The sequence below is a fragment of the Thamnophis elegans genome, chromosome 6 (genome assembly GCF_009769535.1).
Source record: "Thamnophis elegans isolate rThaEle1 chromosome 6, rThaEle1.pri, whole genome shotgun sequence".
In the NCBI taxonomy this organism is placed as follows: Eukaryota; Metazoa; Chordata; class Lepidosauria; order Squamata; family Colubridae; genus Thamnophis; species Thamnophis elegans.
In genome coordinates this window covers 20,427,697-20,454,386 of record NC_045546.1, presented here as the reverse complement: position 1 = coordinate 20,454,386, position 26,690 = coordinate 20,427,697, and the positions used below count along the sequence as shown (strand labels likewise).

General features: G+C 38.6%; 1 protein-coding gene across 2 annotated transcripts in view; it reads left to right on the top strand.

Moving 5' to 3' along the window:
• ZDHHC20 (zinc finger DHHC-type palmitoyltransferase 20) overlaps positions 1-26,690 on the top strand; it is a 53,478-nt gene that overhangs the window by 3,191 nt on the left and 23,597 nt on the right. For both annotated transcript variants that reach the window (XM_032219749.1, XM_032219748.1), the window contains exons 2-4: positions 12,145-12,171; positions 22,901-22,995; positions 25,421-25,541. In XM_032219749.1, coding sequence (XP_032075640.1) covers positions 12,145-12,171; positions 22,901-22,995; positions 25,421-25,541 — 243 coding nt within the window. The remainder of the gene's footprint in view (positions 1-12,144; positions 12,172-22,900; positions 22,996-25,420; positions 25,542-26,690) is intronic.

Below are 26,690 nucleotides of genomic sequence, written 5' to 3'. Positions count from 1 at the left end.
CTCAGAGTGATGTCAATGGGGAAGCCACAGAGCTCCCTCATACCTGCAACCGCCCCAGTTCCTCTGTACTTGGGCCTCCCCATTCATTTGTTCATACCAGAGCACCCTTCCGGACATTTTCTGCACTTCTGTGCACCCTTTTTGCATGTTTGCACATTTCCACTTGCCCTTCTTGATTCACATTGCAGCTCTTGCACAGTTCTTGCACTCTTTTCCACCCATGCTACAGCCTTGCACTTACTCCTCAATCTGTGTGGCACCTCTCACTCATCCCAGTCCACCCTTCCAGACCCATGTTGTACTCCTATGGGCCTTCAGAACTCACGCTGTATCTGTTATGCATCCTTGCACACCCTTCCTGACCTTCACCACGCTTTATGTGCTCTTCCCATCCCAAGCTGAACCTTTCACACACCCTCATGCACACTTCTCAATCCATGTGGAATGCATTATTTTTTATTAAGTCGGTGAGGAAGCTGGTACAAAGCTTAAATTGGATGGGTGGGTGGATGGGTGAAAGGAAGGAAGGAAGATCAACAGGGAGTAGACTGGAACCTGGAAGTCATTCCTGGAAGCCACTCCTGCTCCCATTGATTTTTTTTGCCCACTGTGGTCATTCTATTTGTTTATTTAGGTCAGGGGTAGTCAACCTTTTTATATCTATCACCCACTTTTGTATCTCTATTAGTAGTAAAATTTCTAACCGCCCACCAGTTCCACAGTAATGGTGATTTATAAAGTAGGGAAGTAACTTTACTTTATAAAATTTATAAGGCAGAGTTACAGCAAACCCCTACCGCCCACCATGAAAGCTGGAACGCCCATAGTGGGCGGTAGGGACCAGGTTGACTACCACTGATTTAGGTAAAGAGATATCTCTACAACAATGACCCAACAGGTTACAAGTTGTCTAGTAGATACTAAAACTTACTGTTCCTGAGCAATGCTGGAGCTCTTGCTGTTTCAGTATAAATCTTGAAATAGTATTGTTTAAAGGCTTATTTCATTTTGAACACCATTAATGGTTTGTTTCTAAGTACCATCTCTTACCATCAATTCTTGAGCTCTGCAAAATGATTCAAATGTAATTATATAGTTATCCAAAAGGGACATTATTCTAACCATAGAGAAATAATGCTTTGTTGACGTATTCTTCCATGTTTTGATCTAAGCTGTATATGTTCTATGTCTCTTAATTTATATCCTTTTGCTGAAAACATTACAAATAGATAATTAATGTTTTGGTACCACAAAGTTATACATTGCAGACAGAGCTTGTGCATACAGCTTTCAATATATTGTATGTAGCCAAATGAAAATGTTGAAGCTGGAAGTAGAGGAGGATTCTCCCTATGTTCAATCTTGACGCATTGGTGCTCTTTTTTGCAGTGTCTTCTTTGTGCTTTAAACATTCTGTGATTTTAACAACTGAACTGAGCTAATATACTCTGGTATTTAAAGCATGAATGTATCCCTGAAATAACCAGGACTTTTATGAAAGTGACTTTCCCTTGCATGAGAATTAATTTACAGTTGTAGTAATTTACATATACCAGGTAGTCTCCTAGAAGAATATACAGTAAAGGATTTTGACAAGTATTCAGATGTCTGCTAATTATGCACTAATATTTAAAACACTTTCAGGAATCTCTTAGAGTTTCTGAAGTATTGATTTAGGCACATTTTAAAGAATAATCTGATTCTTCACAGAAATGAGCAGAAATGCACAGATCTATCATCTTTCTTTCGTTCTTTCTTTCTTTCTTCATACATAGATTCTGTATGCAGAGAAACTGAACAATTGCTATGTAAGCCATGTTCAGACACAACAGTCTCAGACCATATGTGATCTAACATGTTTCTCAGTTTCTGCAAACATTTTATGGTTTTTCAAAACAGTTTCCTGATGTCATCTAAAATAGGAACATGTAAATTAAAGTCCATATAGAAACCAAAGTATTAAAGTAGGATCTGAACCTAGGTTTCAGATCAATATGATTAAATCCAACTTGTAATATATTACTTGTGCAAAACATTTTGTATACCTGATTCCAATTAGTTTGTAATGGGTATTTCAGTAAGATGTGGTTCCATTCTTGGCTGTATAAATTGTATTCCATTAACCTCAGGAAACTAGCATATGGTTGGTCAAGATTGATTGACTTGATTTTTACTGAAAAGACTTCAGACTGGCCTGGATTGGATAAGAAGAGTACAGAGTAGATACTATTTTTATTTATCCACTATTTTGATTACAAATTCTACATTAGATGCATAAGATGTGAATCTTATTATTACATAGAAAGCACTGTATGCTTATGGTACTAAAGAAAACTTCTTAAACAAAACAATCCTTATCCTTGCCCTCATGAAGTTTTCTGGATTGCATTTTGTGCTAAGGAAGACAACAGAAAGAGATATAAGAACAGATATGAATAGCCCCGGATAAATATGAGTAACCAATATTGCAAATATTAAATTTTGTTGCAATTAAGTAGAAAGAAGGAAGTACAGTAGCATGAAATATACGAGTGGAAATTAATGTTTCACTACATGTACAAAAGCTTTACACAGTGTACATTGACACTGTTTACTACAATAGTTTTAGTTTTGTATAAGCTAATTTTGGAAGGAGGGTGAAAGTTAGTTAGTCCAGTCCTTTATTTTGAAGCTGAATCCTCAACATGAAAACATGTTCAGCTAATTAACTTGCATTAAGCACATCACATGTCAAGAATAGATGTTGACAAGCTTCTATATGCAGAAATTTATGGTTGATTTAAAATTAATAGAATTAAAACAGTTATATTACCTAGCAGTCATATCTCAGGAGATTAAAATATGTGTATTTGTCTCCTTCTCTCATCCATGTTATTGACCCGAATTGAATGAATTGAACGAACAGACAGGGACAGTAAACATGCTGTGCAAAAATACTTTTTCACTATTATAAGGTTCATGAGTATCATTGTGTCTTCAAGCCTCTCATTAAGGAGTCATGATTCTTCCTTCCCCATGCAGATGCTCTGTTGGAGATCTTTAAAATGATAAAAACTTATTTTCACATCTTCTGAAACTTATGCATGAGATTAAGCAAAGAAGAAAAATTCTGACCTTTAATAAAAAGAGAAACTTATTTTTGGTTTTTTATTTTCATTTCCTGGCAGCCAGAAATCCTTTTATGTGACATGAACCATGATCAGGTTCTCTCCAATGTATAATATGTATTTGACATTTTGTTATGATTGTTAATTCAAGACAAAGATTGATTAATGTGAATTCTTTCCAAAACAGGGACCCAAGATAGGTTCTTATTTTGCTGAAATTTAATAAAGTCTTATTTAAACTGAATTCCTCTGGATCAGGAGTATCAACTCAAGGCCCGCAGGGCCACCCTGGAAACAGCGAAGGACCAGTCAACGGTGCCTCTGCCAGCGAAAACATGCAGCCCTCCTGAGCTCTGTTTTAAGCTGCGACGGAGTCCTGCGACCCTCTTCTAGTGAAAACGGAGCTTAAGGGGTGGCGCGCAGCCCTCCAGAGCTCCATTTTGCTGGCAGAGCGCTCGATCCATCATAGGCACCCCACACGAGTGATGTTGAGTTGGCCATGCCCCCTGGCCACACACACACCAGGGTCAAACCCCTGCTCTAGATCAAGGGTGGGGAACTGTGACGCTTTTATGACTTGTGGACTTCAGTTCCCAGAATTCCTGAACCAACCATGCTGGCTGAGGAATTCTGGGAATTGAAGTCCACGTCATAAAAAGGCCATAGTTCTCCACCTCTTCTCTAGATAACTAAAGATCTACAGTACGTTTTGTGATTACTGCTGTACTTTATTTTGAACACTATCATGAATGGTATATAATAGATTAAGTATAGCTTAGCATTTTGCCAATGAAATGGTTTTAACATATGGGACATAACAGGATTGTCTATACCAACATCTACATCAACCTGCCAATCCCTTTCATAGGAAATCCCTTTCACATCCCCTGTCTCTGAATTTTAAAGCAAGTGAGCTATTTGTCTCTTTACACAAAAGAATTTCATTTAGTCCCCTCTTTCTTATATACAATTGTCACACAACACCAACACTCTTCCTTGAATAGGGAGATGTGTTCTCTGGAATTTGAAGTGGGCAGTGCAGGAAATGTTGCTTGCTTAGGAAAAAAATTATATATAATTGGCTCCAGTTTCCCCCCCCCTCCCCAAGATTACTAGATCTCAGCAGTTTTTGGGGTGAGGTTTCAAACCAAACTTTTAAGTAATAAAAAAGGCAGTTTTTAAAAATACAAACATCTAACTAAGGATTACAGGGGTATCCAACCTGGCAATTTTAAGACTTGTGGACTTCACTTCTCAGAATTTTCCAGCCAACTGGGAATTCTGGAAGTTGAAGTCCACAATTCCTATAGTTGCCAAGATTGGAGACCCCAGATTAGAAAGAGTTTAATTACAACAAATCACACGGCAATGTGATCTTCATTTTAATATTAGTGCTTAATATTTTGTAATCAATCTGAGCAAATAGGCTGAGAAATATAAAATTGAGCAAAACAGCACATTAAATAACCTCCAGTGTCTCACATGATTGCCTAATTAGACCTTGTGGTTGAATTCTTTGGCCCTGTAGTGTGAAATCTGTTTTCTCCTAGTTCCTGTTTTTTACAAGTCTCCGGTCAAACACATTCAGAACAAACTCACCTCTGTTTCTGTCACTTAATTACAGTGACTTGAGACCAAAATTTTGGATTCAGTTGCGATCATTAAGTGACAACCACTACAACCATGAGAGATTTAAATCTTTTAGTATTTCCCCAGTTTGCCAGAAGCATAGTTCTTTGCATGCACTGGAGCCCTTTTTTCTGTTGTGCTGATTTTATTTATTTGTTTGTTTACTGGAGTTATCCCCACCATAATCAGAGAGAGACCGTAAGTGATTCAGAATGCATCCCGTATACTAACAATAAAATGTATAGATAAAATAAAACTAAAACAAACTAAATTTTCTCTATTGCCTTGTCCTCAACTCCTACCTGTTCTGGTGTAAAGTTAGTGAATTCACCTCAAGCCAACAGGAGCCATTCGGCCAGTACCCCAGTCATATGATGGTTGGGATAATACCAGCGTCTGTTGGCTACATTAGATCTCCAGTCCCTGTTCCCAAAGTCATTCTTCTTTGGGCAACCAAAGAATCCTTTGTAAAAATATGCGTGTTGCCCATTCCCAGCACATATTAAGGAGAATAGTAATTTCCTGCCAGGTGGCAATGTTCGATGGAAGCCAAACAAATTGACCAATCCCTTTCCCTAACATATCCTGCAAATAAAATAGAGGAAGTGTGGTGGAATGTAGGCTGGATTCCCAGGAGGGAGGTGGCTGCATTTTACCAAAGATAGCTCCATTTGATGGCAGCATAACATAGATTAGAGATCAGCAATTAGGACAAGAAATTTTAGGCCAATTTAGGCTTCTTCTTTAACTTAGCTAATTAGGATCATGGTAAAATATCCTTGTGCTTTTTATTAAGCCCCATCTCAAATGCACTAAAGGAGCTTTTCAAAAGGCAATTGTATTATCGTGGAGTTTTTTCCCTTGAAAATGTTTCACTTCTCATTCAAGAAGCTTCTTCAGTTCTTCAGAATCTGAGAAAGCTTCTTGGATGAGAAGCAAAACATTTTCAAGGAAAAAACCCAAAGTCCAATTGTCTTTTGAAAAGCACCTTTAGGACAACCATGATCTGGATGATTGAGATTCTCCATAGACGTTCTCCCATCCCAAATATTTATTATTGCAAAAGTGCACTATTAGTGGAGCATTTTCAAGATGGGAAAAAGAACATACCTGTTCTGATTATTCTGGACAAAATTAAAGTCAAGATAGCAAATGAAGGAGGGTGTTACACATCTTAGGAAATGGTAGCAAAGGTTAGTGGAGAAGAAGGTCCATTATAGAGCATCTAAAAGAGTAGAAAGGGAGGTAGGGCTGGGTTCCAGCCACCATTACTACCAGTTCGGTAGTAAAAAAAATGTGTGATCTGCGTACATGCGCATTTGCATTTAAACGATCTACCTGTTTGGCCGAACCGGACCAAATTGGTAGGAACCCACCTCTGGAGGTAACTAACTGATTGGTTTTCTCTGGGAAGTGAATCAGTAATGTTTGCAGTGCCAGAGGAAGGGGAAGCATCAGTGTGGATAGATTCTTGAATCAGCAATGCTTACTCTAGGCATGGCAGCTTTCCAAATATACTGTGCTGGTTCATTTGGCTATGTCAAGAGGAGATGATTCAGTATCTTGCGCAGTATATTATGGGAGCCACTTGAAAAAAGCGCCTTATCAGCTGAAGAGGCTCATGTTCTTCTAATGACTTTAGTTTGGGCTCATGCAATCCTAATTGTTCTGAGCCTGCCTGGTAAGAAGATTAAACATTGATCATTGTTTCCCTGTTCAGGCTCGGTGAAATTCCACGTTTAGCAGACACAAAATACAGTTTATGAAAGTTAATGGTTTCTTGAGGAAGGCAGCTAGTGATCAATATATTAGGAACCTTGAAAACCAGGTGCAGATTGCTTAGAAGCCACATTGTATTTCCCAGCCAAGAGAGGATTATGCTCAGTACAATGCTTTATATTGAAAACACCTCTCACATATCCCTGAGATCCCCATGCACTCTTTCTGACCCATGCTGCCCACATGCACCCTCCCCAACCTGTGTAGCATTTGCTGTGTAGCATTTGCCGTGCTCCCTCGTGTGCACCCTTTCCAACCCAAACCACCCAGCCATGTTCCCTCCCTGACTTTTAACAGCATCTCTTGAGCACCTCACACCTTCCCTTGGCCTTGCAGCTTCCTGTTGGCTTTCCCACTGACTTTGTCCATGCAAGCTTCCCACAAGCAATGTAAATAGGGGAGCTAGCAGGAATTAGAGGAGGGGGAAAGGGAAGGGAAATTTCCAATGCTCCCTGGCAGCTTTTCCAAGGGACCTCAATAGGGAAGCCAGCTGGAAGTTGTTCCCACTGCCACCCCCTTTTTTGTCCAACTGTGATCATTCTGTTTCTATCTTTAGTTATGGAAACAGTAATCTGGCAGGTCACAGGTTATCTGGATAAGCCCAATATTCACAGTATATAAAGTACACTTTGTAGTGCTTTACACAATTGCATTTTTTTTTGATAATTATTTTTCCATTTTCTTTCGTTAGCAATAATTTGTAAGATGTGTATTTTCATACAACATAGTGGTAGAGATGTGCACAAAATAGAACCTTTGTTTGGTTTTGAATCCCAAACAGACTGCTTTTCTTTTGGAAGTTTTGGCGAGTCATTCCAGATCAGCTGTGATTCAGCAAAAGCAAAACGTGGAATATTTGTTTTTGGCTCTGCGGTGGAAAACTTACAGGAGCTTTGGGAGGATTTCACAGGTTACATAGGACACAATTGGGGCATATTAATCCATCTTTCTTCTTTCTTTCCAGTGCTACCAGTTATCATATCATATGGTTCTCCCAATTTACCATCTCCCTAGTGCACTGGTGCGAAACCTACTGCGTCACATTGCTGTTTTTTTCTCTCTTTATGGAGTTGAGGTGGGCGTGGCTTGTGTGTGATGCATCTGGCCCGCGGGCCGCCAGTTTGACACCCCTATCCTAGTGCCTTCTCACTTCTCCCTACCCTTGAATTCCTGCTGTCTTCCCTGGGACCTCATAGCTTGGGTATGTCCCATGCTTGGATTCTCCGAGCAGTGCACAGGAGAATCATTGGATTACATGAACGGTCGTTTCTGGCCATTGCAGGAGAGTCCAACCCGCCCTGGGGTTTATTCCCTCTCTGCTAGATTGCATCAGGCTGCGTGGAACAAAGACATTGTTGACAAATCCGGAGTATACACCGTGCACACGTCCATCACAGACCAACACCTTTGTTTTTGAGTTGGTCCTCAATGAGGAGAGGAGGCGTGGCTAAGAAAATCAACTCAGTCCTTGGGCAAATAGACTGAATTTAGCCCATGACTCTCCCGCAACGCCCAGAGAACGACCGTTCAGGTAAGCCAACGGTCATTCTCTTTATCATAAAACACTCTTACAATCTTACTCAAAACTCTTCTGCTTGGAATCCCTGGGCCTTCATCCATATTTAGAACTAAAGAGTCCAGTTTGCTATGTATCCTGACCAAAAGTGTTTTGAAATAGAAAACTTGTTTCTTCAAATGTTCCTAAAGTATTGTGTGGCATGCTGCTCAGTTTGCATGTGCGAATGTTATGGGAAGTTGTGTGATCCTCCTTCTCTCAGCATCATACTAGAAATTATTCCTACATAATTTTAAAATATCAGGAATGCAGTGGCTAAGGCACTGACCGTGTCAATCAGAAAGGTTGACAGTTCAGCGGTTCAAATTCCTAGCACCGCATAACAGAGTGAGCTCCAGTTACTTGTTCCAGCTTCTGCCAACCTAGCTGTTCAAAACCATATAAAAATGCAAGTAGAAAAATAGGGACTACATTTGGTGGGAAGGTAACAGTGTTACCTACGGTGTTTGGTCATGCCGGCCACATGTCCACAGAGACGTCTTTGGACAGTGCTGGCTCTTCAGCTTTGAAACGGAAATGAGCACCGCCCCCTAGAGTTGAGAACGACTAGCACATATGTGTGAGGGGAACATTTACCTTTACCTTAATTTGAAAACAAGTTCCAAGTAGCAATCGTTTGCTCAAACAAGCTCATTCAACTTGAAATTGTAAGATAAGATAAAGTCAGAGTCTGACAAAAGAAATTCTTTCCTTCTATAAATGGCATATATATTTGAGTACACACACACACATGTACGGACACATGTATATTATAAAGGGGGGGGGGAAACTCTCATAATGAAAGAGATGTAAAAATGACAGATTTCTGACCAACCTGGAATGCTTTTAATTATTCCTAGAAATAATCAGCGAGCCAGCCAATAGCTTGAATTTCCAAAATAAGTTGTTATTATAAAATAAGTCAGAACTTATTAGTACCAACACATGGAGTACAGATTATTCAGGGTGGGTAAAAAAGATGCCAAGGTTTTCACAATAGCATTGCTGGCTTCAGTCCATGTTGGATTTGAAGGATCATAAAAGAATCCTCAAGATAGCCTCCTTTGTAAACCTCACTGAAATCTGTTAAGCAATTTGTATTTTTATCCCTCATTTCAAGAGGGAAGAGCCAAACATAATGCTCTAGACAAGGTGTTAATCAACATTTAGTTTTCCAGAAACAGCTAAAATACAATTGCCAGCATCCTTCACTATTGATCAGGTGGGTTGGAGCTGGTGGTGGTGAACATTTCAATCATATCCGGAGAGGCATTTTTTTGTCACTAGGAGAGATTTATTCCTATCTCTGTGCAGGTAGATACTAGATGGGGGTGACATTTTCTTCATTGTACGGTGTCACTTGGCTGCTTTGCCTCTCAAATAGTGTACATAGTATTTTGTGTTATAATGACTTAGTCACCTTTCGGATCTGATGCTACTGCAAAGATAAATGTCACCTGTTTATTTATTTATCTGTTTATGGAATTTATTGGCCACCCATCTTACCACAAGGTAACTCTGCTATTGAGGAGAGCAAGTTAAGACCCCAGATATGATTCTTCACAATCATGGGGGTCGGTTGGAGAATGGTGGATTAAAAGGAAAGACCATGGTGAATTGTTTTTCCTGAATGTTTATTAAGGACAAGTTGCTGCCATTCATATCTGTCATTTGCTGTCAGTTGAATGTAAATATATAATTTGCATCCTTTGATACGGAAGCAATGTAACATATATGTACATGAACTGTTACTTCAAATTCCACGGTCTGTTATTTTGGAAAGAGATGTGACCACAAATACTGCCAATTGCTATCCAAACTGGCAAATCAGGGAACTGTGAAATTGTGACTTACTGCATTTAGGATCCCTGTTCCAGTAGATGACAACTTCTGGCTAATATTGTCTTTGGCTTAAAAATGTGTTTGTGAGGTGAAATGGATATCCTGCTGCAATCTAACAGAGTTTTAGTGGCTCATAGCCAGGAAACACCCCACATACACAAACACAAATAATAATACAGACACAAAATATTGAAAAACCTAAGTGGCTTCAGGCCCAAACACACACAAATAACAAAGTTATAGTTGGGTGACCTTTCTCTTTTAGTCTAATCCAGCTCACAAGGTTATTGCAGTGGCAAAAAATAGGAGAAGAAGAGGTTATAGATCTGTTATGAGTTACTTATGAAGTAATAAAGGCAGGATAAAAATCTTTATTAAATTTTGTGTTACTATTATTATATTTTATTATTCACAGTACACTAGCTCTAATGTAGACTTTTCTATTGTACTTTTTAAATGCCATTGTATTCTTTGAGGCTGAACTAAGATGGTATCATTATCTGAGAAGGAAATGTTATTTAAGAGCTCCTATATCCAATGGAGCTAAGCTACACTGAGCTTGCAGATATTAAGTTTTGAATAGCCATAGATGGGATTAAGCTATCAAGCAAATAATACAACAATGGAATTAGCTGTATTTAAACATCTTATTGAATATATGTGTTAATTTCAAGGCTAAATATTAAACATATCAATTAATGTTTCAGTTATTTTCATTATGTACCCAAATGTAAAGTTGATTCTATTCAGTGCCATTCTACCTATTTCCATTCAGATAAATTTAAAGGAAAGAAAATTAATGATTATAGCAATAGCACTTAAACTTACATACTGCTTCATAGTGCTTTACACCACTTTCTAAGCGGTTTACAGAGTCAGCATATTGCCCCCAACAATCTGAGACCTCATTTTACCAACCTCAAGAAGATGGAAGGCTGATAAACCTTGAGGCAATCAGGATCAGCCTGCAATACTGCATTCTAATCACTGCACCACCAATTCTGATAATAAAAAGCATTATGAGTAGTACTTTTTAAAATTATCCACATACAGTACACTCACAGATAAGACCACCTATAATTAAACCAGTGCTCAAATTTTTTAACCACAATACCATGAAAAATACACCACCCACAGATAGGATAATTGTAAAAATTAAGGCATATGAAAATTTTGAGAGTCAGCTTATTTGCTGGTGGTGTATTTTTGGGGGTATTTTGCTTCAAGAGTTGGTTTATTGGCTTATACAGAAATATATACAATTACTGGTAAATACCAGATTACAAACCCATTGTTGTATTATTTTTCAAAATATCTTATAATGATTCACTGAGGGATTCCCCACAGATTTTTAAAAAAATGAAAGATATGAATATCATTTTTTCATAATTTTGCCCTAATATACCTTGCATGCTTAATTCAACTCTTCAAACTTTTTTAGAGAAAGACAGCACGACATCTCAAATCCACTTAAAACATTAGGTTATTCTGAATCTGAAAACCATAGTCTGGTGCAAGGATTAAAGGTCTATGCTGGGTACCAGCGAGATGCAGCTTCAAGTCCATTCTCAGGCAGGAAAACTTGGTGGTTGACTTTAGACTATTCTTTCTCAGCCCCAAGGTGGTTGTGTGGAAAAATTGGAGCAGGCAATGTAGTTTATGCCACCTTGAACACTTGCTGATCAGTGGAATAAAAATTGAACGTTTTTAAAGAGGAAATTATAAGTGATTATTGCACACCAAGAAAGATGGAGGTGGGGGAAGTCTTAGATTTGTTATCATTTTAGTTGATGTAGCTGTGATGTGATCATTTAAAATGGGGGCTGAATTTTTGCGCCTGAATTTTTGTCTGCTGCCATTATATAACTCTCATCATTTCAGTTTCCTAATCTTCATCTCTTGAAGGAAGCATGAAATAAACACAATTGAAGGAACTACTGATTCAACATGTTTGTTTGTCAGAAGCATACATGCTATGGACAGACAAATGCGGAATTGTTTGCCAGTGGAAGGCAAACAATATAATTCCTTCATTTCCCCAGGGAAAAATGGGCACCACCCTTCAAGTGTTTTGTTATTACCTATGTAAATAAATAGGGTTTTTTTGGAGCACGACAACATGCACGTTCTCTTCCATTAACTTAATATGTTTGAATACGTTGTGTTTTATTAATGTGTTTTATCAATATTTATTGATTTCTAAAATTGACTCTCATTTTGTTTTTCCTCCAGTTACCATTACCTCAATTGGAGAAAAAGGTATGATTCTTTCTTTGTAAAAACATTTTATTTCTGTGCATATGTCAAGTTATAGAGTATTTGAGGTTTATCTTGCAAAATTACTAATTGCTTGAGTTTTGGAAAGAAAGAAAAAATGTAATTCCAGCATCAGGCCTGTCTATCATGTGATTGACGCCTTCAGCTTTTGAAAAAATGGGATCTTGGCAACAGAAATATTGCTGACTCTTGCCTAAAATCTAAAATTACTCAGTTTTCTGAAGCAGCATAAGCTTACCGTTCATCAAATTAAATTAATTCCACAAGAATTGCTGAGCTAAATAAACAAAAATAATTTATTCTAGCCAGAAAGTATCTCAAAAAATATGCAGAGTACTTTCCATTTTCCATCCAATAAATACTGGTGTGCCCTCTAACCTACATTCACCAGAATAGTTTGGTCTAGTGGTTAAGGCACCAAATTAGAAAGCAGGAGACCATGAATTCAAGTTCAGCCTTAGCCATGAAAGCAAATTAGGTGACTTTGGGCTAATCACTCTGTCTTAGATTAACCCGTCTCACAGGGTTGTTGTGTGGAAAACAGGAGTTGGAAAGTGTGTTATATATTTTTGCCACCTTGAGTGGCAAAATAATAAAGGTGGGATACAAATAATTAAAAACAACTAACAGCACAAATTATAATTTTCCAAATGTTTGAATTAGTTGCATGTCTTTTTCTATAAACAGAATATTGCTGCAACTTCACCTGTGAGGTTCAAATCAGCAATTATATATATTAAACTACAGATTTCAAAGATATTCTTACTCTTTTCCTCCAAATTCCACCCCAGAATGTTCTGCTTTCCCCAGCAATGCCTCTCCTTTCTTAACAGCCTTTAAAAGGCAAAATAACGGGACTGGATTCTTTGTTCTTTGCTTTTTCTATGGAAAATGGTAGGGGAAAGCCGGTTACAGATGATGTTAGGAAATAGAGAAAGGCTGCAGGGTGAAGGAAACAGATGCTTAATTAGAGAAGAATAGGAAATTAGAAATTTCCTTTTGACATGTGTAATCTTGTAAGATCATCTGTTTAAAAGATAAAGTAATTTGTTCTTATAAAAAACGATCTTCAGTTGTAATTAAGTGTCAGGAACTTGTTGGCTGGATGATTCTAGAAGGAATGTCTTCTCAAGATCAAAGATGAAAGCAACTACTCATGTTCTTTAGCTAATAAGATCTGGAAAGATAGTAACGGGAGAAAAAAGTAAAAAAAAAAGATGCATGAAAGCAGTGGTGTTAAACTTTGAGAGAGAGATTTAAAAATAACAAGTCGCAGCAAAATAATGAGTCAGTTCCCATCTTAGCCTGCCAATCAGTTTTCTACTACCCAAGGAAGGAAGAATGATCAAACCTTTGCTGATATCATTCAGCACTAGAAAAGAGACTTCCTCCAAAATATACTTCAAATTTTTCTGGTCACAGATTTAAGCGCTACAATGCAACCTTGTTCTTATTAAAGAAATTAAGTCCTTGGCTTCTTGTGAAGTAAATTTCTCAAAGGGTATCTAGAAAAGGAATCCTTATTTAATCATTCCTAATAGGAATAGGCATAGACTAGGCAATTGTTATGATAAATAGTCTGAATTGGCAATTACAGAATCTGGAATAAAAGTTAGAAAAATGAATCTCTTTTTTCCAATAGTTTGTCATGAGAAAATCAGAAAAAAAATTATAAATTCTAATTCTTTGTCTACTTATATCATAAAAATTGTAGCACATTAAATTGTTTCCAATTAGTAGTCTGACAGTATATATTCCTATATAACTTCAATAATAATATTTCAAAATTACCCTAATTTTACTCTGGCCTTTATATCATTGTCAGGTTTAGATTCACTATAACAGCGATGGCGAACCTTTTTTGGCTCGTGTGCCATAGAGGGGGAAGCACAGGGGGGTCGTGCAAGGGTGTGCCGCACCCATAATGTAATGTGCAACACCCCCAGTGCGCATGCGCGCATGAGAGGCACTCCCCCTCATTTTTCCATGCTTTTTTTTGCCCTCCCCAGGCTCCAGAGGCTTTATAGAATCCTGGGGAGGGCGAAAACAGCCTCCCCTGCCCTCCCCTCCGTGGCCCTCCGCAGGCTTCAGGGAGCTCCTGGAGGCTTTCCTGAAGCCTCTGGAAGGCAAAAAACGACCCAAGAGCAAAACGGAAGTCACTTCCGGTTTGCTCGGCGGGTCGGTTTAATCCCTCCGGAGGCTTCAGGAGGCTTCCCTGAAACCTCCGGAGGACTAAAAAGGACTCTGCGATCAAACCATAAGTGACTTCCAGTTTGCTCGGAAGTCACTTCAGTTGACAGGGCAACGTCTCGCATGCCTTGACAAATGGCTCCGCATGCCACAGGTTTGCCATCCCGGCACTATCATATACCTTACATGCTTGATGTCTTGAGACTGTCTAAAGTTTCAACAAATTAAGGATTAATGTAAGAAGAAACTTAGCTAAAAGCTTTTTGGTTATATTATTACTATTGTTACTATATCTTTATTATTGTTATTAGCTTGTATGTCAATGTTTAACACCACTCTTCTTTTTTGATCTTTTTTATTTGTAAATGGTATACCCTGACAATGCACTGTTTTTCAAAAAAGTCTTTATGAATAAAATTTATTTTTTAAAAAATTAAGGATTAAAGAACACTAGGGGCTTCCTTGGGATACCACAAAATTGGTTGGTGGTTAAGAAAAACTAAATTTGGTATCTCTACCTAGCAACAGGTGGAGATATGAAATTGTAATCCAGTGAACAAAAGATTACATAAATCCATATCTCCTTATTACAAATCTTATCTGAACTGTATTAAATGTGTTTTCAGTGTCCCAAACGGTTAGAAAATCCTATTCTAAATTATCTGCCATGATAATTTATGGTCTGATAGGATTTATGCTTGAGCAGGATATTGGACTAGAAGACCTCCAAGGTCTCTTTCAATTGTGTTATTCCATGTTTTATTTTTAGAACATAAGTTGTCAAATAGGTATTATCAAATGTGTGTCTACTTTTTATAAATACCAACTGACATGGGTGAATTATCCACAATTTCATTTTCTATAGCCTCATAGCTAGTGCTATAATTAATATTTTAGCATCCATGTTAAGATAGAGTTGCCTATACATTTCTTTTTCAGGCTTTTAAATATTTCTATAATGTAGACCTAAAATGAAATTTATAAAAGTAGAAGGAATATAGTATGATTAATTGATTAATTGTGAATCTCTACCAATATAGGTTTTCTGATACATCTAAAATATTCTAAACCATTCAAATCCATCAGATCCAGGGATTTCCTCAGTTTCATTGATTGAATTGTCCTTATAACTTCTTACAAAATCAATTATATATATATATATATATATATATATATATATATATATATGTATGTATGTATGTATGTATGTATGTATGTATGTATGTATGCATGCATGCATGCATGCATGCATGCATATATATATATGTATGTATGTTGTATTTGTGCTGATAAATAGGGGTTGTGACACTAAATATGTGTGTGTGTGTTAACCATTGCCTTAGAGGCAATACAGAACAGGCTCGATTCCCAGTAAGTGTATGGCTAGCTGATGAGAGCTAAATAACTTGAAATAGATCTATACTAGTCTCCCTTTATTTATCAGCACAAATATAACAAATGTAACAAAAAGGCAACAGTAAAAAAAAAAATTGGGTTCTGTCTGGATGGTCTCTTGTGACGAGCCGAAGGACAGAGAATGGAAGTAGTGATCTTCCTCCCAAATTTGGGCATACCGGGGGTTGTAAAATCTAAATAAATACCTTTCACCCTGGCTGGCTGATAAGGAGTCGAGCTCTGTGGCTCAATGGTTAACACATCTGCCTTAGAGGCAATACAGCACAGGCTCGATTCCCAGTAAGGGTATGGCTAGCTGATGAGAACTAAATAGCTTGAAATAGATCTATACTAGTCTCCCTTTATTTATTTATCAGCACAAATATAACATATATATATGTTATATATATATATATATATATATATATATATATATATATATATATCCAAGTGTAAAAATAATGAAACAGATAATTGATTCAGATTCAATACATAACTGATATAAAATTGTGTTGTTTCAATCAGTGAAACAATACTTTTCCAGCTTTCTTCCTTGATTCCCCATAAATCTGATTAAAATACAGTATTGCATCAAATATTCAGATTTTTCTGAAAATGGTAGCCCCAATTTAATTTTAGCTGCTATAAATATGATAGAATTGGGGGGGGGGCTTTATTTCTAGCATAAGGCAAATGTGAATCTTTAATCATCTTTTCCAACTGTATAAGATTAAAATCTCAAAATCTCTTTTTTGCTAAGGCAATACCAATAAAAGATCTCTAAGTAAATGCCTTAAATGAATCCCAAAGGATTAACATAGCCCATTTAAAAAAGCATCTTGACCTATTCCAAAATAGGAGGTTTGGGAGAATTACTTAGAAGCTGTCTTGAATTAGAATGGTATAATCAGGCCACCGTTCCTTAAGCTCCCAAAGCAGAAAGATACAGCTGTTATGTCATGCTTCCATGTACTGGGCATCACATAATTTTCAGCTCATCCCCAGGAGGGAATTTCATTATCTTTACACAGTTTATCCTACCTGGTGTTTTCAGTTACAGTGACCATTAGGAGTCACCGCACAACCAATTTGACCCTTTCTTAGAACACCTCAGATGCAGGTAGCAAGATGTTACTCTGTGCAGTTCAAATCCTGTACTGGGAATTGAACTCCCGGTCCTTTGGATTTTAGATGACTATACAATGCATGGATTTTAGGAGCTATCCAGATCCTGACTAATTTATAATTACTACTCCATTAGCCTCCTCCAACCTGCCACACACCAGAGGTGGGCTTCACATAATTTAACAACCAATTCGCCCAGAATCGAAAATATGTGTGTGCACCTTGCACACATGCGCGCTGCGTCAAAAACAGGGTGATTGTATAAGACAGGATAGCACTGGGGCCGGTGGATGGTCCAACTGCTGGCCATAACTACCAGTTCGCCCAAACCGACTGAATCCACCCCTGCACACACCCTATTAAATTATATTTCAAGTGAACTCGGGTATTTGAAATTGTTAAGTTTAACAATAATTGCTTGGTTTTATTTTCCTGCATTTCAATTCAAGTACTTTGTTCTTTCTCACAAATATTTTAAGGTAACGATTAAATGTGACAGATTCCATGTATATATTCTTTCATTCATTCATTCTCTTGGTTCATTTTTCAAAACAATATATGGCTGCCCATGTCAGATTCATGGCTCTGGGCGGGTAACAGCTTTAAAAAAAAATATTGTTAAAATATCATCTATACCCTCAAAACCAGTTGTTTCAGCCAATTGTTTCTATTCAAGTAATATTTATAGTTTTATAAAATTGTGTGTATTCAAGGATGCCCTAAAAAAAAAAATCCAGTGTCTATAATGTCATTGGAGCAGACAGATCCCCCTAATGCCTCTGAAAGGCACTGAGGCTTAATGGTATTTCTTCTTAAACTTTTGTTCTCTATGAGCTTGGAAAGTAGGTCAACAATTACTCATTTGGTATGAGATTGTGACAAAAACATAAAATATTCAGTATTCTGCGACAGTTCCCCTCTCTTCATCAATTAGTTACAAAAGGTCTTTTCTTTCTTTTCGTTTCTTTCACAATTCCTGAAGGCTATTTGCAGTTGTTTACAAACCATCACTGAAACAGCAACTTCTGGATTTAAGAGATAAAGCCAATTGTAGTCATTGGCATTTCATTACGTTTTTCAATGTAACTTGATAAACCTATTCAGAAAATGCAGCTGTACAAAAGAATAAAAACTAGCAATCTGCACATGGTAAATGAACTGGAAGCTATTGACATAAAGATTTTGCTTTAGCTTCTCAGATTTAGTTTAGATAAGTTGACAAGAGGACACATCTATCAAACCTTCTCGACTCACGGTTGCTTCTGGATTGGAAGTAGCATGCCTTCTAATACTAGCTGCAGGTGAACAAAAGCATGCCTCCATCCTACCTGTGAGAAGCACCTGTTTGGCATTGAAAAAACACTGGCCTAGGATGGACCTTGGCTGATCAGCACAGCTATTTATTCAGTTATGTTCTGATATTCTTAAATTCTTAAATACAGTTTCTTCCATGGAATAAATAATATCTTTTTGCTTTTATAATAACATTTTTTAAACTTTGTAATGTTTACTGATATATTACTTATTTTATGTAAATTATGCTTAGCTTATAGAAGCATTTGGGACAAGGAACAAAAACACTGATAGCATGGGTATTTTTTCAGAATAATGAATTTGTTTGTATTTTCCTATTGCTGAAATAAATAAATATATATATATATATATATATATATATATATATATATATGCATGCATGCATGCATGCATGCATGCATGCATGCAAGTATTATGAGCAAGCAAGCTTATGAACCCTCTATTTATAAAATCATATGTGATCTGCTCTAGCTAAGCCATTTGCTTTTCAGTTACTGAACATGATTAGTTCAGAGTCAAGGTTCTGTAATGCATATGAGCTCTAAGGTAAAGAGTATCTTTAATAAACCCTTGTTACTAAAAGACATATATTGCTGGTTGGTTTACTTATTTTATTGCTTTATTTACTTTATTGCCAACATTTTGGAAGATAAAGATTCAGAAGAATCGTGACAGACTTTAGCATGGGCCCTATCCAACAAGATGCAGTTCAGTGGTGGGAAAAGTTAAGGCCCTGCACCTAGACAGGAATAAACAAATACATAGGTATAGAGTAGGCGGTACCTGGCTCAATAGTAGTAACTGAGAGAGAGAGAGAGATCTAGTTATCCTTATGGGTCACTGTTAAATATGAGTAAGCAATGTGCTACAACTGCCAAAAAAAGCCAATGCAGTTCTAGGCTGCATCAACAGAAGGATAGCACCAAGATCACGGGAAGTGATAGTACCGTTGTATGCTGCTCTAGTGAGGCCACATCTAGAATACTTCATCCAGTACAAAAAAGATGTTGAGGCCCTAGAAAGAGTGCAGAGAAGGGCAACAAAAGATGATAAGGATCTTAAGACTAAATCCTAAGATGAACAGCAAAGGGAACTAAGTATGTTTAGCCTAAAGAAGAAAAGGCTTGGAGAGACATGATGACAGTCTTCCAATACTTGAAGGGCTATTACAGAGAAGGGAGGATTGATTTATTCTCCAATAGCACCTGAGGGCAGGACAAGAAGCAACAGGTGAAGCTGTCAATGAGAGATTGAAAATAAGGAAGAATTTCCTGACAAGGGAGAACGATTAATCAATGGAACAGTTTGCCTCCCAGAGCTGTGGATGCTGCATCATTGAAGGTTTTTTTTTTTTTTAAAGATTGGACAACCATTTGTCTGGGATGAATAGGAGGTTGGACTAGACAGGGGCAGTGGTGGGTTCCGGATCCCGATCCAACCGGTACACATGCACATGCATCTTAGCACCTTTGCGAGCCTCTGCGACGCTCCAGCTGCTCCGTAGAGAGTTCTGTATGAGCTGTACGCGCCATGCACGGAAGCCTTAAAAAACGGGGGCCTCCGGAGCACCATACCGGAACAGTATCCGGTGCTCCAGGCAGGCTCCGGTACGCCTGTACCGGGGCATACCGCCTACAACCCACCACTGAACAAGGGTCACCAACCTTGGCAACTTTAAGACTTGTGGACTTCAACCTCCAGAGTTCCTCAGCCAGCTTTGCTGAATTCTGGGAGTCTTAAAGTTGCCACGGTTGGAGACCCCTGGACGAGAAGACCTAGGTCCCTTCCAGTCTTTTGATTTCATGATTTTATGGAATTAAACCAGCCCAATAGTCATTGGAACATACACAGCAATTAACATGCATGCAATAAAGCCACAGTTGGAAATTTGCAGTTGTCCTTGATATATCTAAAAATGGGTCACTTAGATAGGATTTTTCTATAACTGGAAAGCTTCCTCACTCAAAACTGCTCTTTCTTGCTGGGATTGAATTTAAGCCAGTTTTGTCTCTAGGCTGTAACAGCTTCCAGGACATAGGGACAAGTTCTCAACGGCATCTTCTGTTTAGGCCATAGCTGAGATATAAAGATGAGTATTATATTTACAACACATGACTCCATGCAGATGTTAAATAAGAAGAATGAATACATCAAGATAGAATAGTTTCTCATGGACTATACATTTGCTTATTATAAATATGCATAATTTAAGAACTAAGAAAGATATAAATTATGAGTACCAGATTATTTTGGCAGACTGATCTTATTCAGGTGAAATAGAGGATGACCTTTTGAAGCTGAAGCTGGATTTTATTAATTCAAATGTATTCAATTTGTATAGCCACACATCTCATATTTGCAACTCTGAGCAGCTCACATATTAAAAACAACCACATAACACAATCAAAAAGCAAAAATGCAATAACTCTTAAAACATGGAAAGATCAGGGTCTCCAAATAATTGAATTAATATTGGCTGATTAAAATAAATTGGCTAGAAAACAACAAACCCCATCAGGCTGGCTTATCTGGCTGCTTATCTTGTATAAAGACTCTAGGCAGCTCACAAAGATCCATAAAAACACAGCTAAAATCAGAAGTAGTCTTTCCCTCCAGGCCCCATACTAAACAGCCTTCCAGTTCAACCCACACCCTAGTCCAGTGATGGCTAACCTTTTTTCTAAAAAATTGTGTGTGTACACGCGCTGTTGCGGATGCTTGCCCACCCACCTGTGCATGCATGCATGACCCCCCCCCCATGCATGCATGTGTGAACCCCCCCCCCAACAGGGGGAAATTTCACCCTCCAGGCTCCAGAAGCTTTCCTGAAGCCTGGGGAGGGTGAAAACCACCTCCCCCACCCACCCACCCCCCAGGAAAGCCTTCAGAGCCCAAGGAAGTTGAAAAACAGGCCCAATGGGCCAACTGGAAGTTTGAACAAACTTCTGATTGGCCTGTTGAGCTGGTTTTCACCCTCCCCAGGCTTCAGGAAAGCCTCCGGAGCCTGGGGAGGGCAAAAAACAGCCGGAACGAGCTTCTGGTTGGCCCATTGGGCCTGATTTTCACCCTCTCTAGGCTCCAGAGGCTTTCCTGAAACCTGGGGAGGGCAAAAACAGCCTTCCCCAGTCCTCCGGAAAGCCAGAAATCAGCTGGCCGGGTGCACGTGTGCGCTGGAAGGGTTGTTGTGCCAGCAAATATGGTTCCACGTGCCACCTGTAGCACGTGTGCCATAGGTTCGCCATCACTGCTCTAGTCCAATGTTAGGGGGGTAAACAAGGTGAAAGACTCAAACAGAAGAGATCTCTTGTATCTCAGGAGGGTGGCTACTCCAAGAGCTTGGGCAGCTATCAGGTAGCAGCATTTAAGAAAGGAGCCCTGGAGCATGCTCACCTACCTAACCTTGTACCCTGTTTCTTCAAAAATAAGACCTATCCTGATAATAAACCCTAGCATGTTTTTCCATATGTGCTTAATATAAGTCCTACCCCCAAAATAACCCTTACTTGTGAGCCTGCGCAGCCAACCAGCGCCCATTCTGTCTGGTTACAGTGCTGCAGCCACGAGGTGAGGCGGGGAGATGGAGCTGTGCCCCACACCAGCTTACCTCAGAGCCCCGGACAGCCAGACCATCCACGCCCCATCAGTTGCTTTATGGCAGCACCAGCACGTGTGCAGCAGGAGCCCATGTGACCTCTAGCCCACTTCCACTTGCTTGCAGCCGCAACAGAGCAGGACGCCTGGCAGTGTGCTGGTGCCAGAGCTGTGAGGCGAGGCAGGTGCCAAGGCATGGGTAGCCTGTCTATGGGGGCCCTGAGGTAAGCCACTGCATGGCATGTGGGGCAACTCCATCCCCGCCTTGTGGCAGCGGGACTGGCACAGTGCGGGGCCTCCTGTCCCACTGTGAGCAAGCAGAAGAAATGGGCCTCACATAAATAGGGAGGAGGAAATAAGACACCCCAAAAATAAGCCCTGGTGCTTATTTTGGGGCCCAAAAGAAAATAAGACACGGTAGGAGGTGGTAGATAATGGTCTCTACGCTCCTACCTGTGTTTCCCTGAAAATAAGACTCGGTCTTATTTTCAGGGAAATACAGGTAGGAGCGTAGATGCCATTAGAGAGACGCAGTCCCACAACTAACCTTGGTCTGTGCCTTGTGGAGCTTGAAAGATGATAATCAGTATCTTGAATTGGATCTAGAAAGTGCGATTATTTGGAGAAATTGCTAGACGCTCAAAACTTGACTTGCCCCTGCATTGTGAACCAGTTATTGCTTCCAGATATTAAGTAAGAGCAATTAAATTGCAATAATCCATATGCTTGGAGCATCCTTTTGTGATTGAAATGGTTTTTAGGATAGAACAACATCCATACCTATAATTTCACACTTTGGTTTACCAGCCAGATTTTGAATCCACTTCTAATTTTTGTTGGCCAGCTACCTACAATTGTTATTTGACTCCATTGGAACTGATCTATTTTATTTATGACCCTATTATTATTGATTTATTGTTGACTATTACTCAGGGTTCTGTGCAATCTCATAGTCTACAATTATGTTTTCAAACTTATTTTGCAAATAGGTCAAAGGAAATGTTGCATTAATCCCCTAACCCTTTTTCATGTTATTGTTTTTGCTCTTTTTAACAGTTTTCACTGAAATTTTATTTGTATTTTATTTTTATTGCAGTTGTCTACCTTGTGATTTTTCATCTGTCATTTGTTATGTTTGCGTGGTCCTATTGGCAGACTATTTTTACATCTCCTGCCTCCCCCTCCAATGAGGTAAATGTTATCATTGGCAAAATTATGCAGTTTTTACTATTGAATTGTTTGTTATACTAATGTTTGCTTTAAAATAAGATTTGTTAAGTTTTCTTTCTGTTTAGTTTTTCTGTTCCAATTTAATAAATTATATTGCAGTGTTGTGAATGAAAAACATACAATTATTTTCTGAAATTACCGCAATGCCACATCTTAATTTAGATATCTTTAATTTGAACAATTTCCTATTTTTGAATGAGCTAGCTTAGTAAGACAACGTTCAGATAGGTGGCCTTTGTGTTCTGTTTCATAGTCTTAATATAGGTATAAACCAATTCACAATCTGTACATTTTAACAATCATTCTTACTTTAACAATTATGCTCAAAACAAATTTCATTCTCATTTAGGAGTACTATTAATTTTAAGACACCCAAATAATGTCCAAATTCTATAGAAATGTACAGTGTCAATATGAAATCATTATCAATGCTCTAATCCATATTACATCCATAGAGAGAAAGAGAGATGCATTAAGGAACTCCTTTTGCTAATTTAAATTAAACATGACCCTTCCTAAAAATAATTATTTTATCAATGCCCTATGGTAAATCAAAATGCAGGCTTAGACAATTATAATTCAGCAGTTCTAGTTTGAATTGTTTTGCTAAATAGCTCTTCTATTTAGAGTAGGGCTGTCAAACTCCTGGCTCATGGGCCAGATGTGTCACATACTGGCCACGCCCGGTTTAGCAAAAGGGGGGGGGTCCTGATATGTCACGTGACAACACCGTGATGACATGAGTTTGACAACCCTGATTTAGAGTCAAACATCATCTGGATCTTTTATAATTGTAGGCCTGGATATGTTTATTTTCTTTTACTCTCAAAAGTTAGCCTGAAGTGTGTTTTCACAGTACATTTTTGAAAGTAGAAAAGCAATGGTAAAGTATTAGATAGTATTTTAAATTTTAAAAATAGACAAATTTTTATGAATAGCTAGACTGCCCTTCTATCACCTTAGTGGGGAGAGGTCCAAACCATCATTTCTGGGATTGATTGCACTGGGCAGGCAACAGAGGCAACAATGCCATAGATATCAAGGAATCAGGCAGATAAGTTTTTATTAATCAAAACCAGCCCTTGAATTGGATTCAGCATCTCATTAGGCTTCACCTGTTTTTAATTTGTGACTACATATTTTTAAAAGCTTAGAATCTGCCGTAGCACTTAAGAAAATCCTAAATCCAGTTTCAGCCTGTTTACAAATAGGTAATACTAAAGAGATATTTATGGAGATGACAAGGTTTTAAAAGGTACCATATTTTTCGTACTATAAGATGCACCGGAGTATAAGACGCACCATGATTTTGAAGAGGTAATTTTTTTAAAAAAAGTTTTGCACTCTGCAGGCTTCCCAAACCCTCTGCACGCCTCGTATTTTTGCAAAAAAAAAGGGGGGGGGGCATGCCCAGCTTTGGGAAGCTTGTAGAGTGCTCCTGGGGGCTGGGGGGAGGCAAAAATGAGCAAAAACGCCCTGCCCTCCCTAGCCCCCAGGAGCACTTTGCAAGTCTCCCAACGCCTCTGCACGTCCATTTTTGCAAAGTGGCGGGATTTCGGGAGGCAAAAAATACTGTATTCAATGTATAAGACACACCCAGATTTTCACCCTCTTTTTTGAGAGAAAAAGGTGCATCTTATACTCCGAAAAATACGGTACATACAAAAGTTGTTTTGAAGCTAGCCATCTTCTTAGATTAGAGCTACAATATTGTACAGTCACTTTTTATGGAATGCATAGACCATGTTATCATCCTGTTGAATTGAAATGTTTTACACATTATGGCATCTTGTCTTAAAATATAAGCACAGTGCTCAGCTTGTCAGTGTGGCTTTGCAAAGTATTGAGATTTTCCAGGGCTTCAGTCTCATGCTTTTATTTAGGGGGTTCATTACTGCATCATTCCTGAATTGCCTTCATCGTCCAATTCTTGATCCCTGTGGGCAAGTGTGGGTTTAATGAGTAGAATCCTGTTTCCAGCCAACCAGCGCAAATGTTCATTATATAAATTTGAACAGTGCAATTTCCATCTGTCTTGATCACTGCACATTTTATGTGACAGTCACGATTGCTGAATCCTCCAGAAGTACAGATAATGTAATTAACATGCATTTATAATTACCAGATGTCATATACCTAGTAATAATGTAGAGTGGTAGGTGATACGTTTGTACAGTACTAAAGAGATGAAAGGGAAAATAGATTTTTGGTTAGGATAATATACATTATCTGTTTGGTGATACAAACTAGCCAGCTCTTTGATTTTGGATTGATATTTCTTGGAATTAATAATGTATAAAAATTCTGTACCTATCATCTAAATATAAGTTAGCAGATGCTAAATATAATTAGCAGGCAACAAACCTGCTTTTCTCCTTTTATGCAGTTTGGCTTATCAAAAACTGATAAGGAACAATATGAAAAAGAAGAGAGACCAGAATCTCAGCAGGAAATTCTAAGAAGAGCTGCTAAAGATCTGCCCGTCTATACGACAACAACCTCAAGAGGTAAGCCATTGGCGTTGCCTTCCCTGGACTTGCACCAGATGTGTTATCTTTATTTCTACCTCCACAGACAGATTTTCCAAAATAAAACAATCATTCTTCCTGATATCTTAAAGCCCTACGTGGCATCGGACCTGGCTACCTGAGAGACCGCCTCCTGCCAATTACTTCCCACAGACCTATTAGATCACACAGGTTAGGCATCCTCCGGATTCCATCGGCCGGTCAATGTCGGCTGGCGACCCCCCCGGGGGAGGGCCTTCTCTGTAGCTGCTCCGGCCCTCTGGAACGATCTCCCCGTTGAGATCCGGACCCTTACTACCCTTCCGGCCTTCCGCAAAGGGACTAAGACCTGGCTGTTCCGGCAGGCCTGGGGCTGTTGAATTATACAGCCCCATTCTAAGTTATGAATGTTGTCGCAATTTTAAACTGTTGTTTTTATTTTTATATCCCCCTTCCCTTTTTATTGTAAGCAGCCCTGAGTCTTCCGAGAGTGGGCGGCATACAAAACTAATACAATTGTATAATAATAATAATAATAATAATAATAATAATAATAATAATAATAATAATAATAATAATAATATCTGTATCACGTGAACGTTGCTAAAATGTTCCTTAGTCAGGCTGAGTTGCACAACCCCTCTGCTAGCTGCATTTATAGCATTCATCCAGGTTCACAATGTACCAGGGATCCATTATTTGCAAATATATTTTTGGTACTTTGTGATAAAGGATGGTAGTATCTCCCTGTTTAAGATGTGAGAGAAATGATACTTTCATTTTGAAAGTTTTGCATGGTATTTGTTTGTTTGTTTAATTTATATGGCCACTCAATTCGCACATAGAGACTCCATGTGGTTAACTCAAAGTTCCTGGTATTTGTTTGTTTATAAAATCTATCGGGTGCCCCTCTCAGAGTCATTTCTTTGTGACTCTGGAAGGTATATGGCAATAAAGGTGGGGGGGATCAAAATTGAGAACTGTTCCAGATATTATTCAGATCAGGAATCCACCACTCCTGGGCTGCAGTCCAGTACTGGGCAAGCGGCAGACAAGCATGCAAAGCTTTATTTATTTGCATATGAGCGGGATTTGGTTGCATGCACAAGACCATTTCCCCCCCCCTCCCCTGCTGCCGTTGCCACTGCC